At 40.5% G+C, this 16,111-nt stretch overlaps 1 protein-coding gene across 1 annotated transcript; it reads right to left on the bottom strand.

Moving 5' to 3' along the window:
• Positions 1–210: 210 nt before the first annotated feature.
• slc13a5 (solute carrier family 13 member 5) lies at positions 211–9,868 on the bottom strand. Its single transcript, XM_023350847.1, has 12 exons — positions 9,716–9,868; positions 7,684–7,812; positions 7,454–7,590; positions 6,899–7,119; positions 6,055–6,235; positions 5,836–5,958; positions 5,527–5,736; positions 5,320–5,426; positions 5,109–5,230; positions 3,564–3,725; positions 1,880–2,017; positions 211–698 (listed from the first exon to the last, which is right to left on the bottom strand). Exons 1-12 carry the CDS (start codon positions 9,851–9,853, stop codon positions 573–575), a joined length of 1,794 nt encoding a protein of 597 aa, XP_023206615.1. The 5' UTR covers positions 9,854–9,868; the 3' UTR covers positions 211–572.
• Between the last annotated feature and the right edge of the window lie 6,243 nt (positions 9,869–16,111).

Raw genomic sequence — 16,111 nt, 5'->3', positions numbered from 1 at the left:
AGTGCATATTTCCACATGTGTTATTCATAGTTTTGATGCCTTCAGTGTGAATCTACAATGTCAATAGTCATGAAAATAAAGGAAACTCATTGAATTAAAAGGTGTGTCTAAACTTTTGGTCTGTACTGTATATACAGTATGTTCAAAATAAAGAGTTTCTAAAAACATCTGGCTACGTTTGCAAAAGAAAAACTGGAAAAAATTCAATGCCTTTTACAAAATATTAGGTTTGTTTTCAATTACTCCACCAGAACTAGCTGCTGGGATAATTCATATTTTCTGGTTTTAAGTTAGTAGACAGCATTTGGTTTGTGTTGTGTAATTTAAGGCAATCAGGGGCTTTCATTCAAGTATCTCTTCATTGTGATGTATAAATATTGCCATGTGTCTTTTCCAGCCACATTCCCCTCCACTTTCCGTCACAAAACACTCATAAAATCCAGACAGCAATACAACACATGAAGCTCACTGTTTGGTCCCAGGCTTTCAATCTGGTTTCAGGTGTTTGTCACCCGAGGACGGGGTCTGGGGGAGGAGGGCGTGCATAGATGGTGTGTGATGGCAGAAGTCGTTCAGACGCCTGTGACGTTGGCCCAGGCAGGGAAAGTGTCCAGGTGAAACATCGCCTTGCCCCAGGTGTTGATGGCCAGTGTAACGCAAACGATGCCAATAATGTTCATAACTAGCCCAGCCTTAGCCTGTTGGGGACAAAAATACATACAAATACCTTTTTTAAAAGGTGTGCTTTATTTACTTGCTAGTCAGTAGATCTGGAAATATCGCTCTGTTCAATTTATTGAAGGCTTTCGGTTCAGTGACAGTTTGTCAAAACTGTCCGCTGAGTGGCCGCTATACGGGTTAGCTCGATAAAACTCATTTCAAACAGTAAAAAAAAACAACTTATCTCCCTCACATAAAAGTTCCCATTGGCTAAAAGTGGTAAAAAATGAAGTATGTCCTATTTCAATTTTATGGTGTGTAGAGTTCCCTGAGGACAAATGAGAACGCAGGACGTAAACAGCAGCCTTGTGTCCTACGCTTCACTTTGTATGATCATTTTGTAGAGGGTCTGGGCTCTTGAGAAATGAGTGCCAACCAGGCAAATTAGCAAACAGAAGCAGAAGCCGTGAATGACATTGTTGTCAGGTTTTTTTGCGCGGTTTTTAGACTAGTACCTGTCTACCTGTGCATTCAGCAATGGCAGAGGTGGAAGTGAACGAAGTCGTTCTGTCCGTGTTGGCTACGCCTCCAAATGTTGAATTAACATTAACAGCCATCTTGCTCGGCTCGGCGCTTCTCTCTTCGCAGAGGAGGACGGCCATCTGCAGCGCAGGCAATTTTCGGTAAGCTTCTTGGAGTCGAAATGGAGCATTGCACATGTCATGGGCAAAGCCTAGCCATTGGGTAGAATTCAAAAACTCAACACAGTCCACGCCTCCAGGAAGCGATCATTTCTCAATAGCCGAGAGCCCACACTCTGTACGAAGCGAAGGGTAAAACAAGGGGCTGCTTTTTTACCAGGCTACCCTGGCATAGGTCCTTCTCATTTGCAGTATTCAGCACAGTGTCTCCCACATGCTTGGAAGGAGACACGGGCACAAACGTTAGGGTAATTATTTCCTTTTAAACTACATTTAGTTACAAGATGTCACAAAAATTGTTTTATCAGACTTAGTTCTAATCTTTTATCGGTTTGGTTCTGGGAAACACATAAGCTTTTCACCACATGTTTAAAAAACCGCTTGGGCTGCAACTATAGACGACATTAAATACGGGTTCCTCTGTCCTAATTGTATAACAGCAGCAGGAAAAGTCATGGCATCATCAGATTCAGCATATCATTTACAAAATAACCCCCACAATCAACCGCCCTACTCACCATGTCAGCAACCTTCAGGTGTCCATAAGAGAAGACTATGGCGTTGGGAGGGGTGGCGACGGGCAGCATGAAGGCGAACGAGGCGCTCAGAGTGCAGGGCACCATGACATACAGCGGGTTGATTCCAATGGACTGAGACTGCAGTAATCACAAAAGAGGTTTTTAAGACTCTAAAGCTGCGCTGAAAACAGACGTGATCGCATAATCCTCAGCTACTCTATCTGGCTATTTTTCCCCTCCAACCACAATCATTGACTCATAACTCTGAATGAAATGTGTGCAGTTCTGCCCGGAGTGAAAACTCTCATTAGGTGGGTATAATTAAGATGTAATTCCTGCTGTGCTGGCCTGGTGCTGAGTCAAGACGTCCAAAATAGAAAGGCGCTACATGTGTTCGCGATAATGGCAGACTGCTGGGAACTAAGCGGAACGTTGCTGAGTGGAATTTGCTTCTGAATTACATGTCACGAGGCACAGAGGCTCGGAACAAGTGCACAGTAATTTCTGTTTCTCAAAATAAACGGTGAAAAGAGCTAAACTTCACATTGAAACTGTATATCAGGTCACCGCAATGATAGTGTTTTGTCTATGTAAATAGATTTTGTTTTAATCATCTAGATTTCCTTGACATCATGGCACACAATGCAATGAACCATAAATTATTATTACTCCAGGTTTTCATTTCCAAAGCTGCAGCTTTGCTTATCTGGTTGAATTGTTCATTCCCCCTATTTTTACATAAAACTAGTTTGCACATTCGGTGACACAATATACATTCTCCTATAACGATTTCAGTTTTTCCAGATTGAAACCACAAACTTCATCATTTCCTTTTTGGAATATCTGTGAGAGAGCCAGGTACAAATCAGTACATAGTTTTGAAGAGGAAGGAAACGACTGGATCATTTTCTATTTTTTTTTTTCTTTTACAAAAAGTCATCAAAAAGACTGCCGTCCATTGGTATTCAATCCCAGAATCATTATTTTGAAGTACACACACACTGAGCTACAAACGTCAATTTATTTCAGTGCTTTAAACCTCACACCACATCTTTATCTCCAGTCTTTATGGTGTGTTCCTTTCCTCCAACTAATTCTATAAATCAGAGTATTTCACATTTTTATAACAAACCCCCCACCCTCCAAAAAGCTATGTCTAGTTCCTTCCACTTTGTTTTGATTTACCACATAAAAACATACTAACCATGACAAAATGTAAAAAGAAAAAAAATCTAATGGGTATTAATGCTTTCACAAGTCACGTTTTTGGCACAGATTCTTGGCTTTGCTTTTTATAGATATTAGTTTCATTGTTCCAATTAGAAACTATCTTTTGTGGCGTGATCTTTGTAATCCTGTGAAGTGGTCAGCCAGTAGGCACAGTAATGTCATTCTTTAGGTGCTTTGTGACAGCCAGACAGGGCAGTGGGCTGCCCTGGTGTACTTGGCAGGTTATTAATGGGAGGAGGGCCCCACTGAGGAGAGCTGAACATAGTCACCCCAAATAACCAACTAGAGAGCTTGCCAAGTAGGCCAGTTCTCACTGGGAGCGATGTGAGTGCTGGAACTCCAGTTCGGACCTTAACTTAATTGAACCACTGCGGTCGGCATGAGTTAATGTCCCCAGCCAATTCTTACGTTGATCCCCATTATCTCATGAAACTGTCTCTGTGATAGCTCTTACCATTGAGGCTAAGACAGGTAGGAACAGCGTCGCAGTCGCCACATTGCTGGTGCACTCTGTGAAAGTAGCAATCAGTAGGCACAAAATGATAGCTATTCCCCAGGAAGGGATGTTCTGCAGAGGAGTCATTTGGTTCCCCATCCACTTTGAGAGCCCTGATACCTGAAAGCAGGAAAAACGTGACATAGGTCAAGCTAAGGTGCAACACAACACGACACAATACAATGCATTTCAACACAGGGTGACCAAATTCACTGCTGTTTGGGAGATGGGACTGAGTTTCATCTGCATTTTAAAAAAAAAAAGTTGAACGAACCATAAAAACACAATATGTCACATACAACACAGCATTTATTTTTAGATTTAAATAAAATTATTTCAGTAATTTGAAGGTTGTGCTGTTTTGATGTGACTAAAACTGAGTGGTTCAAGTTGTTTAGATGCTCACAATGTTGTAGACAATGTTCACAGTAAGACAATTCTAAGGTTATGGTTCATGTACTTCATAACCAAATAAGATTGGTAAGATGCAATCAGATACTGCGTTATGGGAAAGGTACGCGTCTAATCATCAGTAACTATGGAGAGAATGTCCCCCCCCACCCCCATCAAAAAATACTGGTAAGCAACAAGATTTTTGGATGCTTATAAGTCCGCTCCATAAACCCACTGTCGATGAGCCCCAGCTAGGCGTGCTCCGTCCACAGATAAATTAGCTCCACTTGAACAAGTAGAGCTAATATTTGTGCTGTATTGGCAAAAATAACTTGGGAAAACAATTGCAGTCACTCTGTTCAATACTCTGGACCTTCACTTCTTCCCAATATATTTTATTGGATTTTCTCTTTTAGGACACAGCAAACTCACAAACAACAAACTTAACATTGTAAACATGTACTTATACAGACTTACATTCACTCACGCACTCACCATTCAAACCTGCATTTGTTTAGTTCCAAAATTACACGCGACCCTTTAGATTAAGGCAGAGGAAAATAACAAGACAATATATAAATAGAAACTGTAGTCAAGACATCAATTTAAGACACCCATTAATAAGCTCCGCCTTCAGTCCCTATGATCCTCATATTTGGCTCCCAGAGGTTCTCACAGTCTCGCTGTTTACCCTTGGCGATGTATGTTAGTTTTTCCAGTCTGAGCAAATTTGCCATTTCTTTCTTCCATAGTCCCAGGGAGGGGGCGTCCATGCTCCTCCAGCCTAATGCAATAGATCTTCCGGTTTGAAGAAGTCCGTAGTCTATCAATTTAGTTTTCATCTGTGATTGTTTAAATTCCATTGAACACAAATTTTAACCTCTAATGGGACTTTCACCTTAAACAATTCAGATAGACACCTAATAACAACCTTCCAAAACGTCTGGATTTTAAGACATTCCCACAGACAATGGAGAAGAGTGGACCTTCACTTCTGATGTCTGTCAAGGGGTTTGGTGAGGTAATTGCAAAGGGTAAATAGCATAATCTAGCTTAACACAACAGTGTGTGACAATATAACATAGAAATGTAACTATTCTTGCTACTTACTTCACTCCCTTTGGCGAGGGCAAACCCACCCCCAAGGAGAAGTATAATGCCCCATGGCACCTTCTTTTGGGCAACTGTCCAGGTGAGGAGTCGGGGTGTTGAGGTAGAGGTCTGTTCTGTGGCTACAGATTGAATGAAAACACCCACAAGAGACAAAGCATTACAGAAATGGCCTCCTTTTAACTAGTTTTTTTCTAGAATGATGCCTTACTTATATCAAAACTTCGAGCCCCGCGTGAACAGAATCGCGGTGGTACAGAGGGTAGGACAAAGAGCAGGATGGCCACAAAGATCGCTACTGTGGCATCTGTCACATATCTGCGAGGTTAGAAGACCAGGGAGATTCTGCCATCAACTGCATTCATGTACACATTTGTGCAAATGTGCAAAATCAGAAATGAAAACCACAAGTACACACTCTGCTGTGGAGTTTAGACCTGTAGCCCAGCCACGAACAAAACCCGGATCTCTGGAGAACCAAAGGACTACCAGCAAAACGAAGAGACTCAACACACTTATCTCTCCGAAACTCATGGTCCCCAGCTGACGGTGTTGCTCACGGATCACGTTATATGCAGCAATCTCCTTTTCTGTCTTGGCTGCCCCACAGCCCCATGTTTTCCTGAAACTAGAGGAATCGCATGGGAGTCAGAATTTTCACGTCGTCTCTACTGTCAAACGTGGCGCTAACGCAGGAAAGATGTTACATTTTCTGTCAGAGACTCACTTGAACCCCATGAAGACAAACTGCAGCCAGAGCCAGGCTAGTGTCAGCATGAGGATCATATTTGGGAACGCAAATCCGAACCAGGAGGCAAAGTTAATCACATCTTCATTTTCAGGAAACAACCTTTAAGACACATGGAAACAGAGTCAGCTGTGGTGTAAAAAAAAAAAAAAAAAAAAAAAAAAAAGTCGAGCTTGTAAATCATAAGGATGCACTCACTGGTTCATTTGTCCCATAAGCACCAGATTGGGACCAGTTCCTGTCAGCGTGGCGGTGCCTCCGATGCTGGCAGCGTAACAAACACACAAGGTCATCCCTTTACCCATTCTTCGCCTCTCTATGGCCTCCTTGTGCCTGGCAACCTCGACTGAGTCATCTAAGAAAGTCACAACCACTGGGCCTTTAAACAAAGAGGGAGGAGTGAAAATAGTTTTGAGTGAAAATAGTTTTCAGTTCTGCCCAACTCTGATTTTTTTTAAAAAAAAAAGAAGAATTTGATGCTAAGCAATGTTAGACTACATTAATGTAGGTGTCTTCACAAGAAACAGTATGGTAAAGCAATACATCAGTAATTATGGAATGCTTTTTTTTTCTTGTCTTGAAACATTCAAAGGGGTCATGTTATGCACTTTCAGGCCAAATAGTGCAATTTTCTAGCACCATTAGTTACCATGCTGCCTTCGAAAATGTGTATATAAAAGATGTTATTCTTTGTATCTTGACTCCTTTAAATAGGGCCTCTGTCTTTGAAAACTCCTGCTCTTCCTGCAATTCCGCCTTCAGGAAGTCATTGCAACATTGCTCCGCTAGTAACCTAGAGCAGCTTGTATAAAGAGCTCAGCAGATGCGCAGTTCCACTTGGTGTTTGCTAATTGCTGCTGGCTAGTCTGTAGGAGCCGAGTGGGGGGAGTTACAGAAGCTTGGAAGCTGCAGCTCCAAAGAGGAACAATCAAGGCAACATACCCGGGTATGTTTTTGACGAGGGAATAACTTCGTATGATGATGTAAACTAAAAAAAAAAAGTCGATTTTACACAATACCGCCCTATTTAACAATCACTCACCTTTTCCCTCTGCCTCCTTTTCTGTTTGCGCTGGTGGCTTGCAGTCAGTGTCTGATGTCTGGACATGCTCGTCTGAACTGATGATCTGTGGTACTTCTCTGTCACTGTTGTTGAGCTGATCCAACACTGCTTGGACAATTGGCACCATCATAGCCGTGGTAGCCGTGTTGCTGATCCACATCGACAAGAACGCAGTGACACCCATGAATCCCAGCATCAACCTTGCAGAAAGAAGAAGAAAAAGGGGAAAACAAACAGTAAAAGTGTCCTGTGATGCACTAGCAGCTCGTCTAGACAATGGGTGGTGAATTTAGCCTCGAAATTAATTTTAAAAAATGAAAAATCAAAGTTGTTTGGAACTGAAGTCGTAAACTCAGGAGGCGTTTTATCGCCATAGGTGACAAAGTGGCACAGAGTTTTACGATGCAGTAAAAACCTTGAACACAGCATCCTTATCTTCAGTATAGCTCTTCTGACAGCCGATTAGATAAACTAAGAACATGTGGGCCCGAAAGATTAAGACGGCAGATGCGAGTCTGTCGGCAAGCTACTCACAGCGCTGGACGCACACCGACGATTAGCAGCACCCTTAAAGCGATGCGTTTGTGCAAGTTCCAGTGCTCCACCGCCACGGCGACCAGCAGGCCTCCCACAAACAGCAAGTTGGTGTCCTTCAAGTACTGCATGCCCACCTGGGAACGGCAGATCACATGGGAGTTGATTCAAATTTCTGGCAAATTAATCATTTTTGTCAAAAACAGATTTCTGGCGGTTGCTTGACTTACATCTTTAGACTGCATTATGCCAAACAAAGGGAAAAGGACAGCTGGGAGAAGTGATGTCACAGGCAGTGGAAGTACCTCAGTGCACCAGTACACCGCCATTAAGATGATCACATACGCACATTCTGCCTCCTGTTTAGAAAACCCCATAAAGACATGTAAAAAAAAAAAAAAAAAAAACAGGTATATTTTTACAATTTATAATTTTTTTACAATACAACGGCTAATTTGGTTTAAAACTCCTCAGACAAAAGTCACCAATAAAAAGCTACAAACATTTGTAGTAAAAGTCAAAGTCATGTCAACTTAAACTGGATGTTATGATGGTTCAAAGGGTGAAGATTAGCGTGTTCTATTGTTTCTGGTCACACACAGGTCAAGTTTATTTTGTGCAGGACATTTCTGCAACAAGGCAAGTCAAAGTGCTTCACATGATAGAAAAATTAAAAAAAATCACAGCTGACAAAGCAAAAATGAAAGAGTAATGAAAAGTTGCCACCCAGACCAGAGTGAATCTATTTTCCAGTTTTAAATTAATGGGAGGCAACTCTAACCAAACTTGACGTAAGGAAAATCAGTGTTTCAACAGTTTAGCGGTTTTTTGGAAGTTTGCTCCAGATTAGAGGAGCATAAAAGCCGAATCCTGCTTCTTCATGTTCGGTTTACTTTTTTGTTTTGCAAAACTGTTTCCCCGTACATCTGTACAATAAATATCCTTTATTGTCCCATAGGGAAAGCCAGGTGTAACAGCAGCATTGAGGAACGTAAGGTCACACAAAAATAAAAATTGTATTGCAAATTGTTTTGCTCAGGTCCCTCTTGAAAATGAGATCTAGATCTCAACGGGGCTTGCCTGATTAAATAAAGGAATATATATATATATAAATTAATTAAATGTATAAATATATAGAAACAAAGTGAAGTATAATGTGCTGTTAAACTGTTCAAATACCAGCAGGGATATAAGCACATACTGAGTTTGTTGGGAGCTGTGATGGCTACAGAGTCTAACAGCTACTGGGAGGAAGGATCTCCTATTATGCTCTTTTGTGCACTTAGGATGCAGCAGACTGTCAGTGAAGGAGCTCTATGTGGTTTCAGTGATAACCTGTCAGTGTCAAATTATCTCTTTCTTTAATATCAGGTAACTTGGTTTTTTGTGGGGTTTTTTTGTAAAATTACTACAAAAAATATTTGTGTCACCTGCAAACATTACAAACATTCATATCATTAAAACCCTAAAAATGTCAAACACCAAAACGCATATAAAGGACTAAAAGTTTTAGACTCGAGACATTGACTTTTGGGAGAAAGTCCAAAATTCAATGTCCATAAATGGACATTTGCCTTCTCACAACTTCGCAGTTTTGTTCCCAACTTAAACATATAACTGAACACATTTAAGTAACCCTTCAATAATTTGTGTTGTTTTTTTTTTTTTTTTTTTTATTTCAAGCGGCAGGTATGAATTAGTGTAATATTATTTTACGTGTTAATCAGACAATTTAAACAACTAAAACACTGCAAATGTTTTTGCACTGTTGCTTTCAGAAGCGTTAGGCGCGTGTTAGCTGGTCCAAAACTAATTTGTGTTCTAGCCTGTGGCCGCTGCGCGTTACTACAGTCCATCCCTGCTTGTCACAACATGCATGTAGACCGTGTGTGTGTGTCCCTGTCACATGTGGACAGAACCCCCTTTGACTTTGCGTGTTCCCACGGCTGCACTTGACAGCTGATGCTGACAAAAATAAGAAGTTAAAACAACAGGACCGTGGGGTGCACCGCGGAGCCTCCGGGAGCCTCGTGCACAGCGCTCGTGCGTAGCAACAGGTGCAACCCCCCCTCACCCCCCAAAAAAACGAAGAGATAACTTGTCCATCGCATCTCTGCTACATTTCTTATTCACTCAATTGCTAAAAAAAAAAAAAGAAGAAAAGCAAAACAACTTTCTGTCCTGACATTTTCTTTTTTTTTCTTTGAAACAGTTTTATTAGTCAATGCACCATCTACTGACACATCAAATGAGTATACATACCGATGTCCCGATCACCAAAGGCAGAGGAAGGAGAGCGCACGGAGTTAAAAAGAGGATTAAGTCGCTCTTAACAGACCCGAGGAACGTGAAGAAACCCATCCTGGAGGGAAACTGAGAAACTGGGAGCCTGAGCACCATGGGTCGAGAATTTGACGCACGGTGGGAGAGAGGGGGAGGGAGAGGGGAGGAGAGTCCCTCAGCGAATAAAGGAGAGAAAGAGGGAGCCGAATCACAATGAGGAGTGAGAGTTTGAGAGTGAGAGAGATTTAAAAAAAAAAAAAGGTTTTTCTACACAACAGCAGAGTGAACAGTTTTAAAACGTAATTAGCGCACTCTTTTGCACACTGTCTAATAAGCCCCTTTCAAAATAGATCACCTGCATGAGGAAGTACTGATTCAGTTGAATCAGAAGAAGAAGGGGGGAAATAAAATAAGGAAAATGCATTTCTTCACGGTTGTTATCTGAATGTTATCAGTTTATTCATTTTGATAAGACTCTACCAACCCTTAGATAAGCACACAGGCAGTGTCAAGTGGTGAGTAAACAATTTTAAGGTAATTGTGAGTGTTAAAAAACCCACACACACTCACATCTATACGGAAGGGGATTAGGGACACCGAAAAAACAAGAAGAATTCTGAGTTTAAAGTCAGAATTCTGAGATTAAAGTCAGAATTCTGAGATTAAAGTCAGAATTCTGAGAATTCTGAGATTAAAGTCAGAATTCTGAGATCAAAGTCAGAATTCTGAGAATTTTGAGATTAAAGTCAGAATTCTGAGAATTTTGAGATTAAAGTCAGAATTCTGAGATTAAAGTCAGAAAATTCTGAGATTAAAGTCAGAATTCTGAGAATTCTTTTTTTTTCCGGTGGCCTTAATCCTCTTCCGTAGATCTATGACACATTGGTAAAAGAAAAAAAGGAGGAAAATGGTTGAAATTTTGTAATATAGGTGTTACTTAATACATTTTGTGGTGTAGATCAGTGGTCCCCAACCTTTTTATTACCGCGGACCGGTCAAGACTTGACAATTTTACTGCGGCCCGGAGGGTGAGAAACCATCAGAAAATGCTTCTGCATGGCGTTCTTGCTAAAGCCCCCTTTTTTTGCCCCCGTTTTCCCTTTACGACAATCTTACAACGTCCTGCAGTGTGTGGTGGTGTGTTATGTGGTGGTGTGTTGAATATGCCTGAACTAAAATCGGGTATATTCGACGGCTGCGGCAGTCTTGGCCCGATTATCGCAGCCCGTGGGGTTTTCCATGACTGGGGAGAGACAACGCAGTCTGTTGAATGTGACAGGTAGCCAATCAGAAAGCGCGGTGACGGGGCGTAGGGGGTTAGCACGCGCCACGTTTGGAGGTCTTAGTCCTCGACGCGGACGTCGCGGGTTCGACTCCCGGTCCCGGCGACCTTTACCGCAAGTCCTCCCCCCTCTCCTCGCCCTCCTTCCGGTCTGCCTACTGTCGCAAAAAAATAAATAATAAATAAATAAATAAATAAATAAATAAATAAATAAATAAATAAATAAATAAATAAATAAATAAATACGAGCCACTGGCGCCGCAAAAACTCTTAGGAGAAAAAAAAGAGAAAAAGAAAGAGCGGTGACGTAAGAACGGAGGGAATACCAAACAGTTGACATGGCAACTGAGAGTCCGGTGGACATCGGCGGTGATATGTGGAAATGTGTATTACTATATGTAAAGGTCATTTTTATACATGTTTATTATATGTGGTTATGTTTATTCAGTTAAACTGTTAACTACGAAGAAACATAACTCACCTCCAAATCACAGTGCAGCAAATAAAGCGGCTGATCCCGCCGTCTTTAATCAAACGCCTTTTCTTTTTTATCGCTTATAGTCCACAAACTATCACTGCTGCTTCTACATCGTCATCCGTGTTTGATTATTCTAAATTCACGTTTGGTATTTTGGGGGTTTTACTCGATTTTTACTTGGAATCGGGATGTTCGTGAGTGGAATCGGTTCTGTGTGTAGCGTGTTGCTCCTGCCGTGTGTCCGGACACACGGCAGGAGCCGATCGAACCTGTTGGACTTTTATCGGCTCTGTGGTCACAGAGGTTTGGAAAATCGGCCCACAATCCTTAAATCGTGCCGTGTGAACCAGACCTAAAACTCACAAGCTCCACTCTTCTCCTCTCGCCTCCACCGCTGCCCTAACGCTCTCCGACTCTGGTCGCTATGGTAACGTTTACATATCCCTTCAAAATAAGATACAGATTTAAAGTAAAACGAACATTTTACTTTCGTGAACATTTTAACTCACGATACCGACTAAAGGGAGCCCTGAGCTTGTTTCTCTGCAACAAGACCTGGGAGTGATGAGAGACAATGGCACCGGAAGTGTTGCTGATGCAAAGGGTTCATGGTCTCTACATGGTGAAGCAGTTTGAAGCTTCATTCCCTCACTAACATCCAGTCACCATATCATGCAGAGCTTGGAATGTGGGAATCACCTGCCGGGATAAATCCATTCTCCTGTCTCTTCTCTTTTCCCCTTCGCAAAGAAACTTTCCAAAGAATCTGATCTGCTTCTTACTCATTTTGCTGCTTGTGGGCTCAATCTTGGCGCGCAAGACGTAATCGAGAGAATCCGGCTAAAGGATTTTCAAAATAAAAGATCCTCAAATAATACATAAAACGGAAATATTTAATTATTTCTTGCACGGCCCGGTACCAAATGGTCCGCGGCCCGGGGCCTGGGGACCACTGGTGTAGATGATCCACAATAAATAAGTGAGTCTACTTTAGCTGCACGTTATTTTCCACAGCAAAGACAAAAAAAAAACCCGGATGTTTTGAAACATTTCAAGTGTACTTGAAAGCTGCAAAATTAGCAAGGGTATAATAAAATATGTGCTAAAATCCAAATATTAACAAAAATATGTAGTGAAGATATCATTGTGTGCACTTTAACAATCAGCTTGTTACCTTGTTGAGATCAACTGCCTTTCTGGGAGATCATGGCGTTCACTTTTCTTTTGAATTTCTGAGCAAATAGAGAAAAAGTGTGGTATTTAACACCAGGTTATCAACCCAAGTGTGCTGGGTTGTCACTGCATATAAAGGTTCTCCTCCTTGTACTTGTCAGTGGGATCCAAATAAAAAAAAAGCGAGTAAAAAAAAAAAAAGTACCATACTCATTCAGGATTTTTATTTTTCAGGTAAAAACAAGAAAAGGTTTAGAAATGAATAGAAAATGCAATTTGGATTTAAACGTCTGTCAGCGATGATCATCCTGAATTATCTTTGAGATGTTCCCTGCATGGGAAGTGACCTTGATCATAAACACTCCAAAATAATAACTTTTGATCTGCCCAGTATTGGGTCTTCTATGATCGCAGAAAGCAAGAGATGACTAACACACAGCCTTGGCAGATCCAAACTACTGCCTTTACCTTCTTGAGAAATGTGCACACCTTGACCTTAATGACCTCAAAGTTTAAGAGTCAAAAAAGAAACACTTTACCTTCCTTTTATTTTTAAATCAACTTTTTTTTTTCACTTCAGTCTTTTTTTAAAAATAAATGTTGTGATCTTCAGGTACACAAAAAGGTAGATATTTTATTTTTGCATTAACTGTGTTCCTTATTTATTCTGTATTTTATTGCTAATGCAATTCAATTTTAAGTGTAATCATTTAACCAGTATTTTCTATTTCTTTTTTCTTTTTTTTTTTTTTACAAACTAAGCAACAGTCAAATAAAAAGAAAAATAATAAGTAAGGAATTTTGCTAAGCTGAACATCTTGTCTAACTATTAGATAAGTAATCTGGGACGATAATCAACACAATGACATATTTTATTGCTGCAGTATCATCTTGTTTCTGGATCGCTGTCAGGAATTTGTAATGTATTAGATTCAGTGCACCACATCAAAAGGTCACTTCATGACTTCACATGGGCGGCCATCTCTGTCACGTTACAGTATTATATCATTCATCCATCAATAGCCGTGAACTCATGTGTTCATCATCGTCATCATCACATTAACTGAGAAAATGGGAGGATTCTTAGGATGAGTCAGGAAAAATTTTCTTTTTCTGAAAAGATCAATTTACTTTCATTTTGCCCAACTTATTTCGTCACAGAGCATTTAACTTGAGCATGAAAACAATCAACAAAACGACACACCACGACAGACGTCATTTCACATTTGTTCATCTAAGTTAAAAAAGACTGAAAGTCAGAAACAAACACGTGTTCCACACTGAGCTGCTTGCGCTTTAAAGCCGTCCAGGAGATTTGAGTCCCGTTGTTGCCTCCACGTCTTTACACCGCAATGCTAGTTTTCTAAAATTTGATATATTTTTTTTAGAAAACCAGCATGTTAAATTTAACAATATGTTCTTAAGGGATAAGATACAAATGTTACAAAGATGGCATAAATATGGGCATATTGCCTACGTTTACAGCGGCTCTATCTGACATTGGCTCTAAGGAGATGTACAATAAAACCTCAATAAAAGACGATGTTGCTAGTTATTCTTTTCCTACAAGCACCAACGCAAACAAGGATTCTTGTTACTCTGGATCTTATTTAAAGGCGACACACGCAAGTCAGTTTTTGCTCAAAATGAAACACTTTGGTTATTATGATAGTTAAATATCTTTTTTTATCATTTACGCAGCTTTCAAATTCAGTATTTGTGGAAGCCAAAGGAAATCAGTGGGAAATTGATTCAAGAGACACTTAGGCAGAATTTGACGGGCTCGAGGGAAAAGTGCACGCTTGCATGTACTTTTAACATGACTTTTTTTTTGTTTGTTTGTTTATTTGTTTTGTTTTACTTCACCAGCAGCAGAGCAAAAAAAAGTAAAGAGGAACATGATATACCGAGCCAAAGAATGTCATGTTCTCTGGCTGTATCTTTGCCTGTAAAACTGCCGACAGTAATTATTTTTGCATTGGCGGTATGCTTGGACGAGGGAAGCTTTTAATTTGTGCGCCTGTAATGCAGGGTTTCAAACCCCTTGCGGTTGTGCATAAACGCCACGTCCAGGCCGTATGAAATGTGAAGCAGCAGCCGGCCGTTTCATTTTGAACTGTCTGCTGTCTGACAGTGGGTAGAATTTGCTTTATTTCTACCTTTTGCTTGGATTTTTGGTTTTAAAAAAGAAACAAAACACCATTACACACTCAACTTGCCACAAGCGCACTTTACATCTAAACACAACTGATATAATTGGACTGAGACACAGTTTCAGGTGAACTTTCCTCTCCCCTCCGTAAAAATAGATTTTCCATGAGTCAGTAGCAACCAGAATATTGTACTGATCTAAGCTGCTTTACATCTGTTTTGTTGTTGTTGTTGTTGTTGTTGTTTTTTTGCTTAAAATATTAAAATATGTATTATCCACCCCTTTATATCAGGGGTGTCAAACTCATTTTCATTTTGGGCCGTATCAAAAATCTGAATGTTCTTAAAAGGGCCAGTTGTGCCAGAATGTATTGATAACACCTATTAAATTGCTAAAATATCATTAATAGCTGTTTTAGCATTTAATAAGTGTTATATTGAGCATCTTTTCACACTGGTCAGTCCATCCAGGATTTTACGTTTGTTTTTGTGGGGGGTTTTTGCATTCAAAATCACAGATTTGTGCAAAAAATCACAGATTTGTGCTAATTTAGAAACATTTGGAAGGAATTTCTACGATATTTGCGTTAATGATGTTAAATGTGACTTTTTATAAGAAAATGGGAGGATGAGTCGTCACCAATGCAATACGAGAGTAAGGCGTTCACTATAAAAAATGTGACTTTTTATAAATCGTCGCGTCGGTCACAGACTATGACTTGACATCAAGTGAGGGTGAGACTTAAACCCAGTGTTTTTGACCAAATTTGAGAAAGAAATGTCAGTAAAATCAGGAAAAAGAAGTGGGGATCTGTTGATTTTTGTGTGAATTTTTTGCAAGAACTTTACGGATTTGTGAAAAACTGGAGGGAGTTATTGATGTAATCTCGAGTCTAGACGGCCACATAAAACGCTACAGCAGTCCAAATTTGGCTCCCAGGCCTTGAGTTTGACTCATGTTCATTATATTCTTTGCAGACATTTTCTTTTTTAAAAGGTTTTGTTGGCTCTAGTGGGCTTCATTTGAAAGTAGTTTGACAGGAAACAGGGTAACCAGAGAGGGGGAAGACATGCGGCAAATGTCGCCAGGCTGGGAAAGGAACCTGCAACCACCGCCACGATGACTAAGGCCTCAGTATGTGGGTCGCACTTTGCCCCTGCGCCACCACAGCACCCCAGTTCTTTGCAGACATACAGTGAGAGTGTACAACTACTGTCAAAATGATTCTGTAGGAAAATAAAACTGCAGTAACCTCGCTTTAAATTTCAACGCCCTCCAAATTTTACTTTG

This window comes from Xiphophorus maculatus, chromosome 18 (genome assembly GCF_002775205.1).
Source record: "Xiphophorus maculatus strain JP 163 A chromosome 18, X_maculatus-5.0-male, whole genome shotgun sequence".
In the NCBI taxonomy this organism is placed as follows: Eukaryota; Metazoa; Chordata; class Actinopteri; order Cyprinodontiformes; family Poeciliidae; genus Xiphophorus; species Xiphophorus maculatus.
This window is presented reverse-complemented; position numbering and strand designations above follow the sequence as displayed.

What these genes read in the sequence shown, in the direction of transcription:
- slc13a5 (XM_023350847.1), bottom strand. Translation starts at nt 9,853, where the DNA reads ATGGTGCTCAGGCTCCCAGTTTCTCAGTTTCCCTCCAGGATGGGTTTC. An exon ending in GCATAATGCAGTCTAAAGAT is followed by an intron (nt 7,591 to 7,683) that starts GTAAGTCAAGCA and finishes TGCCGTTCCCAG; the next exon opens with GTGGGCATGCAGTACTTGAA. An exon ending in ACCTGAAGGTTGCTGACATG is followed by an intron (nt 699 to 1,879) that starts GTGAGTAGGGCG and finishes TGTCCCCAACAG; the next exon opens with GCTAAGGCTGGGCTAGTTAT.